Here is an 11743-nt window from a genome sequence, read left to right as displayed (position 1 = left end):
GACGCGTTATTTGTAAACGAAGGCTCTGCTTTCTTTTTGCAGCAATTTGAACCAAATGTCATGATCTTGAGAAAGACACTGGCACAAGACTTAGAATCACAATTTTTACAAATACAAGCAAACACTTGTTCATCTTTCTCACAAAACTTCAAGTGCAAAGCAAATAGCATACAAAGAAAAGCTTGATAAAAGGTATTTGTCAAAATTATACTTGTATATATATGTATATATAAAGCGAACTAAATCATTAAATTTCATAAACAACAGTCCTCCCTCCTCCAATTTCAAAATCTCCTCCTTTCAACCAAAAGCAAGCCTAGTATACAAAAAATCAAAAGTACTGATTCATCAAAGGAGAACTGGCGTTCAAGCTGGCACTGTTACTAGTAACCGGCTTAATTGGAGAAAACTTTCCCGTCATCGATCTATTTTCATGTCCTGTAGTAGTAGTAGCACCAGCAGCAACCGTTGGTAAAATTGGCGGAATCATAACCGATGGACCACTACTTACACCAGCATTGATTGAAGTTGCCGAAGATTGCATCATAGCGCGCTTCTTTCTAATTTTCGACTTGGTTCTGCAAAGCAGTGGCTGCAGCAGACCCATCATCATGACCGATTGCTGTTGCTGTGGTTGTGATTGCGATTGTGATTGTAATTGTTGTTGTTGTTGTTGTATTCCAGTAACTGAAGAAGAGGAAAATGACGACACGGGGAAATGGGTAGGCGTGTTACAATTGGAAGTAACACTATTAGTTTGGCTTCCTCCTGATCTCTTGTTTGAAAAAACTGAGTACTGTGAAGAAGCAGATGGTGGTGTAACTGGTGGTGCAATCAGATTAATGGAATCAAATCCCAACGTAGATGATGGTCCAAAAAAAGGATGGGGTGATTTTGGAGTACGTAAATGACCAGCGCCACTTCCCCTGATACTAAAATAATCGTCCGATTCGTAGGCTTTGTATGATGAATATGGATTGACACAATATTCTCCTTCTTCTCCTTCTTCGTCTTCTTCTTCTTCCGAGTCGGTTTCTGAATCTGAATCTAATGTGGGATCACTTAGTTGTGGGAACTGTAATAATATTTCAATTGTTTGAATGAATCTAGATTCAATTGAAGCGGTAGTTGATTCACAATTGGCAACAATTTTCTCCTTATTTTCATAAATTGATTGAATCAAGAAGGAGTTCTTTTCGTGAAACTTTTTCAAAACATGAATTACACCAACCTCTTCATACTTTTTAGTCAACACTTCAGTAACTTTGTTCAATTGGAGTATCAACAAAAGGGCAATCTTTTTTATTGTCAATAGGGTTGATTCATCCAATCCATTGAGAAAAGCGCCGTGAATCTTTGGTGATTTGTTTTCTATTTCATCGTGATCAGCTTCATCATCGTCATCAAAAGTGGTATCATGCGTATCATTAAACACTGGCTCTTCATCATCCAAGGCATCATGATCAATTGTAACATCCCTATCAACGTCAGTATCGGTATCGATATCTTCACTTTCCTCATAGTCTAAATCAATATCATCAGCAATACTGGAATGTCTATTAGCGATTGTTGTTTGATGACTGTAGTTGCTATCATTATTGTTTGAATAAAGGGTGTTTAACTTTTGTTTCAAGGGGAATTTAGGAACAGCACCAACATTTTGCAAATTGGGCTTAGTCAGTTGTTGTTGTTGTTGTTGTTGTTGTTGGTATTGTCTATACTTTTGTTGTTTACGCAATTGGCGTTCCTGTTTTCTTTTCAATCTGTTTTGCATCTTTGTTCGAAGATATTGTCTTCTCTTTGGTTCAATTAGAACATTTTCCAACAACTCTTTCAATGCGATGGATGCATTGGGGATTTGCAACATTGAACAAGCTAATAGGTTAGCAGTGTAGGCAACTAAACTTGTTGGAACCAGCAAAAAGAATTTGTCATACAATGACAATTCACATAAGAATCTTCCCACGGCAGTAACTGCACTCAATGTACTAGCAGAGGCAGATTTTGTAACTTGTTCAATATTACCATGTGCAGCAGATTGTAAGTTATTGTATCTTGGTGGGGTGGTAATGCTAGAACTGACAATATTTGAATGTTTGATACTCAATTGTAAACAATCTTCCAAAGTTGGGTGACCAATGGCCCATTCCAAGGTGCTCAATATGTGCATTTCCATTTGAACAAACATCTCCTCGTCATAAGCATTACGGCACATGATTGTCAACTCTTTCAAAGTAGGCACTCTTGATTTTTTATCTTCATATTTCCCAGCAATCCATAATGCAGTACAACCAACCAACTGATAATGACGTTTAAACACAATTCTCTTGGCACAATAACGATCAATAATGTTTAAACAAAGAAATAGTGTTTGTGGTTGTAATCTGAACGATGAATGTAATTCAATTAAAAAATCCAATAAAAAGGGACGCATAAACCATTGAATTTCCGGTTGCAAATCAATCATGGCTGGGTTAACTGAAGATGCCGATTCCAAATGAGCCAAAGTTTGAACAATTTCAGTAGAATACTCATTAGTCAATTTCTTGTTGGCTTGTGATTCTAGCAACTCGAGCATGGCATGGTATGGACGTGGTCTAATGTGTTGAGGCGGCCCATATTTTGGTTTATGGTGATGTTGTTGTCCATGATGTTGTGGTTCATGAGACATAATGCAGAAAATGGGTATATAATTATTGTATCAATGCAAAAATAAAAATAAGGGGTAGTAGTAGTAAAATTAGAAAACAAAAAATTGGGTAATAAAATGCAAATGTTTTTATAAGCGAATGTTGTAGGGATCTTCCAAAAGAAAGAAGGATAAACGAATGTAGTAAGTGGGCAAAAAAATTAGTTATCAAATGATATATTTAACATAGATAGTACGAGCAAGACACTTTGGAAGTAGAATGAAACTGGCAAATGGGAAAAAGCAAAACAGGTGATGAAAGTCTATAGGGGAATATAGGTTTGGTGGGGGGGTTGCCAAAATCAAAAAGTGATAATCTTTTGTTGATGTCAAAGCTAATGAAAAGTGAATTTGGTAAAGTTGAATTGAGAAATCTGCTACTTTGGATAATATATAAATGAATAGAATAGAATGTAATATAATGAAAAAAGTTAATCCCTCCTTTAAAAGTTGTTACTCAATAACGAAAAAAAAAGAAAGAAAGCGAATATTAAAAATTCTAAATTCCAACAACACCTCACCTTAAAAACGACTACTTTGTGGATCAAGTATAAACTTTGTATTTTATATTTTATTTATTGCTTATTATTTTATTTTATTTTTTTTTTTTTTGGCGTGTAGAGAGGTGTTTATAGAAATTGATGCAAAATGGAATAAATCAAGCAGTAACACAAAGACGTCGTCGCGTGTGACAGTAGACGCCCTATTATAGCGATCAAACGACCTGTATCTGGACACCCAGGGGAGAGCTATGGTTACAAGAGAGAGCCCCGTTAGTGGAAAAGTACTAACCGTGATATGTACATTGTAATCTGGAACAGCATGTAAACACCGTTCATCAACATCCTCCTTTCGCAAAATGTGCAGCCAATTAATTTGGCGTTATAGAGAAATAGACGCCGGAAAAAAATAAAAATTATAAAAAATTATTTGTCTTTTTTTCTGGCGTTTAACCTATGATACGTACAATACTACCATATTTAGAACATAGAGTTACACAAAGCACCACCCCAACCCATTGATTTTTAAAGAAACAAAAAAAACGTAAACAATAAAAATCCCTAACAAGAAATTTGTAAACAATATCAGTTGCTCAACTCCCCCCTTTGATGCAACTCGGTATTGACATACGTTTCTTCACGCGTTATATGAAATGATTATTTTGATATTCGGTTCAAGTAGGTATTTGGTCTATGAAGAGTAGAGAAAACCACTCTTTTTTTTAGATCCGACCCCATTCTATACTCTAATACATCGGCGAAAGGAGAGCGCGTAAAATTTTTCACAGTGACGTAATGTATAACTACAATTGTGAATCTCGACAAGAACACCTGCTAATTACCTATTACGCTAACTGAAGGCCACTCCTCTCAGTCAAACAAAGTTACAAGTGCGGCTTTCAAAAGAAAAAGGGTTACAGACTCGTCTAGAAGACCACTCTCCTCTTTTTGTTAGGAGTTTATTACTATTTATTTTTTTTTTTCGCGAATGTCACAAGATTATTGTTTGTGACACTGCGTTCTCTTCTTATTGTTTAAGTTTGTGTTACCAAAATCACCCTATCGCGTAAAAGACAAAAATAAAACATTTTAACCAAATACAGAAGGGGAACCTTACAGGACAATAGGCTGCTATATTTAGGGATCAAAAAAAGAAACACGGCATTGAAATACACAAACAAGACTGAGTTGCCGCACAATAACGTCTCGTCCTCAAAACATCAAAGTACTTCAGCCACAAGTGGTTACATCTAGAGGGCTACAAAACCTACGAGGGTTGTGCCGTAAGGACGCGTGTTGTTTGTTATACCATTGAAGCAACAGTTACCAAAACTCAAAGCTATCTTCCTTTGAGATGGTATACTACTACAGAGAGAGCCTTTCATTTCTTTCACTCCACGTGCTATATTTCAGTAACAATGAATTGGGGCCATGCAAAAGGAGTTGTCATTGGTTGCAAAAAAGCGTAAAGTAAATAATAAATTAAAATAAAATAAAATAAAAATAGAAACTATTTCCTTTGAAAATAATCGATAATCTACAACGCGCTAATGGTGAATAGCCCCTAACCCTTTCATTAACGTACGTCACTAATACATAGAGAAACACCATCGCCTCTTGAAAAGAAAACATCAAAGAATCTGGAAAGGGAGAAAACCATTGAAAAAGTAAGCTCTCGCTTCGGTAACTTCCCCTAAGAACCTCAGCTACACAGCCGAGCTAACGCGCGCCAGATGTACATTAAATACAACTCTATAACTATAAACACTCACTCCTGCATTTAAAAAGCACCCCTTCCTCTACCTTGTGGGGCACCACCTTGCTCTCCTTGTTGATCGTTTGTAATAGTCTCATCAATACTTAGCAACAAAGTAGCAGCCTCAGTTGCAGACTCAATGGCATTGACTTTAACCAAAGCTGGCTCCCATATAAAGCTCTTCATATTGTTGCCAATATTCTCCAATTGGAAATCAATTCCATACCAAACGTCTCCCTTGGCATGAGCACTTCTCAACTTGTTTAACAACTCAATAGCATCTAATCCGGCATTTTCACACAATTGACGAGGTATAACTTCCAATGCTTTGGCAAATGCACCAATAATCAACTGCTGTTTACCAGCAATGGTTCGTGAATAATCACGCAAGTATTTTGACAACTCCATTTCAATGGCACCTCCACCTGCAACAATTTCATGATGGCTTATAGCACGCTTGACAATCATTATTGCATCATGTAGTGACCTTTCAACTTCGGCAATAACCTGTTCTGCACCACCACGTAATATCAAAGTACACGTCTTGGCTTGAGGGCATCCTTTGAAAATATTGTACCTTTCACCACCAATTTGTACTTCTTCGAATTTAGCACAAGTTCCCAAATCCAGCGGCTCAATTTTAGAACAAGTACTTTGCACTTGTCCTCCAACAGCTTGAATAACTCTATCCATATCCTCGCTACTTACACGACCAGCACAAAATATACCTCTATCTGCAAAATATTGTGTAGCCAAGTCTCCAATAGGCAATTTGGACAAAACGATATTGGCACCAGAAGCAACAATAGATTCCAATTTATTCAAAATGATTTGCCACTCTGCATCAACAATTGCTTGATAGTCCTTCACTTGGTCAATTCTTACTTCGGCATTATCCTTCTCTGCTTTCAATTCCAATTCCACATTCAATGCTACAATCTTGGGATCAACAAACAGCTTTGGTTGCTGTTCAAATCCAGCATATGAAAAAGTCTTTTTGAAAGCAACACCATCAATAAACAAACTATCTTCTAATGCTCCACCTGGTACTTTTTTAATTCCAATCAATTTTTCATCCAAGTCATTTTGATCAAGACTTAAAACGGCATCAACCACCATTTTAGTGAAAAACTCTGAATTACTACTAATCAACTTCGATGACATTGCGGTAGTGGCACATTTTTCCAATGATTCTCTAAATTCCTGATCGTTGCCCTTTTTAACATCAACCGCAAGCTCCTTAATCCTTTCAACACACAATTCACAAGCTTTCCTATACGCTTTGGTAATCAAATATGAGCTCAATCCATCCTCAATAAACCCCTTGGCTTCTTTCAACAATTCTCCTGCTAATATCGTCACTGAAGTGGTACCATCACCTACTTCAGCATCTTGTGATCGAGAAATATCCACCAACATTTGTGCTGCTGGATGGACAATATCCAACAATTTCAAAATTGTAGCACCATCATTTGATATAGTTGTTTTACCATTGGAAGATACTATAAGAATATCGGATCCAAAGGGGCCCAATGTTGGACGCAATGTGTCTTGTATAGCTAAACAAGCATTTATATTTGTAATAATCTGTCCTTTTCCTTGTGAAGTATCAGTACCTTCTTTCAAAACAACAATTGTTGGTGTCTGGTTTGAGAAAGCCATTGTATCGTGTAAAGACAAGCTTCTTTAGTAATGAATTGAATGGTATTGAATGATTCCTTGACAATAGAAGCTGGTGGAAAGAAATGCTTCTTTGATTGATTGATGAGAAGCAGAAGAAAAAAAAAATTGCAGAGTGATTTGGTAGCAATTGCACTACTTTTCCAACGTAACACTATCAAAAATTTTTCATTCAAACCAACAGGATATCCAAGAACAAGTCTCTATACATCAGCACACACACTCTACAAGCATGTTTTCCAAGAATATCACAAGCAAAGCCATACTATCACCCATGATACACCAGCAAGTTAGAAACAAACAGACGATATCCATGGTTGGTGAAGTCAATCTATCCTCGCGAAGAGTCATGCGTAAGATAAAAATGGGTAAAGCACGTCCAGCTATAATGTATCAATTTGATACATTGGTAGAACTTAGTGATGGGTCCGTCATCAAGCGTCGATCACAAGCTCCTAAAGATGAAATTAGAATGATTAATGATCAAAGAAACAGTTTGAGGTGGAACCCACATAGAGCTGATTTGGATACTTCTGATTTGACTGCAACTGGTAAGATTGGTAAATTTAGAAGCAAATATGCTGGATTTAGTGGCGAGGAAGAAGCAGCACAGAGTGGAAAGGAAACAAAGGGTGCAGAAGCGGAGAAGGAATTGTCCTTGGAAGAGGAGGAAGCATTAAAGGCTAAAGAAAAGGAATTGAATAAGGCCAGAGACCAAGAATTGTTTGATTTGATGGGTGAAAATGCTGAAGAAATTGTTGGTGGGGGTAAATTGTACGACAGGAAGGCTGATAAGAAGAGATTCAAGTAAGAGGCAAAGGACATACTTTCGGATCGTTTTTAAACTTGTAAATATATATACATTAATGTCTATTTAAATGCTCTTTCTTTTAGTACTTTCTCTAGGTACCCATTGCTATCAAAGTATTGCAAATATTCAATGATGGTTCGCACATTCCATCCACACTTTCTTAACTCTTCAATACACCATCTTAAACTGATATCATCTCGAGTGTAAATTGCATTCCTTGATAAAACTTTCAAACATTCAACCACTCCAAATGGAGATAAACGAATCAATTGACTAAACTCATCCAAAAAGCCGTACCGCTCAAAATCAATATGCTGATACAATTTGTTTGTTTTATTGGAATCAACAACCTTTAGGAACTTTACATAGTATCGTATCGCTTGGCGGTTATCGATTGAAGATATAGCTCTAATAAGCTCAATGGTAAACAACTCCAACATCGAATCATTATGTTTCAACTTCATAAATTTCAAATACAACTCTTTGAAAAACTGCTGGTCTTTGTTTACCCAAGTATGTTTGAAAATTGTCAAGTAACTTGATTTAGTTGTCTCCAACTTCATACGTCGCACCATTGATAAAGCTCCCGAAATTTTACCTTGTTGTAACAATTTCTCCACAATTGTTTGTAATTCGGCACTGTTGATGCTAGAATGGGCAAATATTGTCTCCATAATCTTTTCTGCGTTGGTTTCATCTCGAAGTTGAACAAAACTATTGAGTAAAGAAGTAAGTGACGACCTTCGTAAGGGACTTCGAAGTGTCTCTACTAAAGCGTTGAACTTATCTGGAGAATGTCGAGCATAGAACGAAAGCTTGTAATCGATCATGTTGTCTGTGTTGAGACACTCTGGGAGATCTTCAAGCTCTTTCGCAATAAGAGCTTCATCATGATGGAGTTGAAATATCTTGATCAATTTTTCCACATATGAGGACGTTTGATTAGTTGAGGGGACATTATCCAAGATAATTGGTTTTGCGAAGTGAAAAACTTTTATAGCTTGTATGGTATCGCTATTCTCCAAATTCACCTCAAGCATAGAAAGAATCACCAGATGCTGTTGTCGAATAGACATTTTCCTGACTACATCAGCATATTGGAAAAACAAGTGGTTTGCGAAATAATTACCATTTGTATTGGAACTCAAATACATCAAGCTTGTGAATAATTCCAGTGGCTCTATTCGAGGAGTTACTCGAAGTAGTTGTAACAAACAGTATGCACTTATGGGGAACTCCTTATAGGGGCTCGAGCTGATAATATCAATGAGTAAATGAACAGTCGAGTAGGGTACTTCAATCCCACTATCAATCAAGTTCAAAACACACACAGTTGATAATGCAACATGATTTTGATTCATTAAAAGTTGCAAAAACTCCATCCTCAAGCTGGAGACATCTTGACTCCTATATTCGTGTCTCGGAAGGATCTTTGCTCGATGTAATATCCCAAGGCTATTCAAGATCAACTCCATGTCATCCTTCATGACAATTTCACAACAGTCCTTTAATAAATACTCCTTGACAGTGTCATTCCTCAAAACATTTAAAGGAAGTGAAGCTTCCTCACTCGAGTTGGCTGTACTAGTGACAACAACATCTTCAATAAAGGTTGTGTCTTCAGTTGAATAAATGTCCTTCAAATCTTTTACTATGTCATATGTGGATTTTAGTTGCGATAGATGCTTGATGCGGGAAGATGCAGATGGTATATTGGTTGTTAAACATCGCATGCAAACAAAGTCGCATCGTCGTATTCTAGGTATTCGATGTAAGTGTATTATTCTATGGGTTCTAGTATACATATCAGTTTGTCATCATGTGCTTGAGCGTTATCAGTCTTGCGAGGGTTTTGCATCTCGAAAAAGTTTTTTTCACGCAAGAGATCAGTTGGGAGCTTTACTACTCCATTTAAATGTCTTACATAATTACACAATCGCCGAATCCGAAACCATACATGACCTTCTCCACATGCTTTTTAATCACTGGCCAGTCTTCTCTCCTCTGTACAAATTCGTAAATCTCCTCTTGACCAAAAATTCCATTAAATTTCGATAAATCGCTAACCAATTTCCCAATAGACTTTGAGTCATCACCACCAATGAGGTATAAGTTGCCGATTTTCTTTAACGCTTGATACAATGGCATAATTAATCTCTTGTTTGAAGTGATATGCTCCAACATGAATTCATAATACAAATTCAAATCCGAAATCAAGTTTGTAGCTCCAGCAACGGAAATTGTCCTCTTCTTCAACAACTTGACTATGACTTGGAAAAATCGCTCGGCAATTTCTTGTTGAAATACATCAACAACCGACTTATCTGCACTATCAACAAGAAGGTTCATGTTTTCCTCAAGAATATGTGTTGCTTTCTGCGCTGCGTTGGTGGGACCAAGAGTCATTACGGAATCGGAGGGAGGATTGTAATCAGTGTCTAGTAGCAATTCTTGATACGTTGTTTCAATTTGATGAACTAGTAACTCGATTCCAATATTCAACCCATCAGCAACATTTTTATCAACTAAAGCTTCGAGCTTTTTCTTACTCTGTAAGGATGGGTTCAAGACACTGTTTTCATGCTTGACAATCTTTTTATTCAACATTTCTTCCTTGTAGAAAAAATCAATCATTTGAATAATGACATCTGCCATATTGATCAAGTCAAAGAATAATACAATTGGTTCAGCAAACTTTTCATTATGCTGGGTTGTAAATGTAGGAGAGTTGGGATTATATGTTTGAAGATAAGTTAATGCTTTTTCAAACCCCGGGGTTAAATGCTCCAATCCGATGGTATCCATAACATCGATAAATATCTCTTGTGTTGACAGGAAAATATCACTCCGCAAGGATGCAATTGTGAAATCTTTGAAAGTCAAAAGACGATTCAATGACGTTGTTGCATTATTTATAATTTCAAGAACAACCTCAGGACTAAGTATCTTGTCCAAGGATCTTATATTCTCTGATAAAATTTTGGCCTTTGCTTGCATCTCCGTGAAGTTATCTTTTGATGATGGATCTTTAGATGAACTGATTGCAAATACACTCTTGAAAGAGGTTAAAAAATCATTCTTTGACTCAATTTTAACACTTTCTAGGATTTTCAGCGAGGTTTCCGCCTCTCGTTGAGAAACTTGTTCGTTCCACTTGATAAATTTCTCCTGAGCATTTAAACGGAATTGAGCCACCTCTTCTCTCATGTACTCCACCACAAAGGATTCAAACATCATATCTATCAACTCGCAAACCAAAGTGTAGTATGGCTCACCAACATTTTCAGAAGGCACCATTGCTTTAATCAAATCGGTAGTCAATTTCTCATGCATATAAGGAACAACGTGAAGATACAAGTCGTGCTTCTTGGACGACTCTAAAACAAATAACACCAACTCTGATAGTTGATTGGAAATGATCTCCTCGCAAACTTTGTACATCATGGGTATAGATTGCGGGAAAATCTTGTCAATAATTTGAGACTGCTTGTTGAATACCAGAGCAATATTTGCAACCAACGCATCAAATAGCTCAGTATTTATACGATCATCTGCAAAATACTCATCAATACTAGAAGGAGTCAAGCCAAACATTTCCATATCCTCATCAAATATGCTCTTTTGCAAAAAAAAGTCAATTAAAGTCTGTTGATTATTAAGTGAAACCAAAATCATAACAAACCTTCGTGTTTGCTCGTAATCCTCAACATCAAAATGTATCTCCATTTCTCGCAACAAGGTGTTTTCAAATTGTTCAAAAAGGTCACTTAGCTTATCATGAGCTATATCTCGGGTATCCTTTATATGATCAACTTTATTGTAACTGAGCAAATTGGTCAATATCTTTGCTTGATCTTCCGGGGTTTGGAAATCCTTCAACAACTTGAGATTATCAAAACTCTTTGTACCTAGTAGATCGTTGTAATATTGGAATAAACATTTGTGGATCTTGAGAGTTTGGTATTTGGCATTTTTTAGTGATCGATACACATAGTCCAAGCACGTCAATGGGTTGTCAAGATATGGCATTTTTGCTCTCTTTTTGATATCCTCCTTGGTAATCCGCTTGGCATGGTCCCATACACCCATCTCTTTGAGGATAGAAACCCAAAGCGTAGGATCATTGACTGCCTGATGTGTGTTTCTCGATACCAAACTAAATGGTAAAAGATCTTGTATGGGTAGGTAGTTGGCTATATTCCGAGCTATCAGCAATGGAATCACCTTCCTGTTGTATACGTCTATGTCGGTATTCCATATCACTTGAGCCATATCTCAATGTTGATACTAGAACCAAAACGAGGTTC

The 11743-nt window shown here is 36.8% G+C and overlaps 4 protein-coding genes across 4 annotated transcripts; 1 reads left to right on the top strand and 3 right to left on the bottom strand. All coding sequences in view use genetic code 12, as the record gives it.

Moving 5' to 3' along the window:
* Positions 1-331: 331 nt before the first annotated feature.
* CCN1 (Ccn1p) lies at positions 332-2671 on the bottom strand (the record flags this gene model as incomplete). Its single annotated transcript, XM_067693164.1, has 1 exon — positions 332-2671. The coding sequence occupies one exon, from the start codon at positions 2669-2671 to the stop codon at positions 332-334; it is 2340 nt and encodes a 779-aa protein (XP_067547712.1).
* A 2298-nt stretch (positions 2672-4969) lies between these two features.
* Positions 4970-6607, bottom strand: CCT7 (chaperonin-containing T-complex subunit; the record flags this gene model as incomplete). Its single annotated transcript, XM_067693163.1, has 1 exon — positions 4970-6607. One exon carries the CDS (start codon positions 6605-6607, stop codon positions 4970-4972), a length of 1638 nt encoding a protein of 545 aa, XP_067547711.1.
* Positions 6608-6857: 250 nt separating this feature from the next.
* On the top strand, positions 6858-7436 carry MRPL36 (mitochondrial 54S ribosomal protein bL31m; the record flags this gene model as incomplete). Its single annotated transcript, XM_067693162.1, has 1 exon — positions 6858-7436. The coding sequence occupies one exon, from the start codon at positions 6858-6860 to the stop codon at positions 7434-7436; it is 579 nt and encodes a 192-aa protein (XP_067547710.1).
* A 59-nt stretch (positions 7437-7495) lies between these two features.
* I9W82_004121 (F-box protein) lies at positions 7496-11708 on the bottom strand (the record flags this gene model as incomplete). The annotated part of the gene is made up of 2 exons (XM_067693161.1): positions 7496-9221; positions 9394-11708. 2 exons carry the CDS (start codon positions 11706-11708, stop codon positions 7496-7498), a joined length of 4041 nt encoding a protein of 1346 aa, XP_067547709.1.
* Between the last annotated feature and the right edge of the window lie 35 nt (positions 11709-11743).

Source organism: Candida metapsilosis (assembly GCF_017655625.1).
Source record: "Candida metapsilosis strain BP57 chromosome Unknown scaffold5, whole genome shotgun sequence".
NCBI lineage: Eukaryota > Fungi > Ascomycota > Pichiomycetes > Serinales > Debaryomycetaceae > Lodderomyces > Lodderomyces metapsilosis.
The sequence above is the reverse complement of the archived record's forward strand: the minus strand, read 5'-3'. Positions and strand labels throughout refer to the sequence as shown.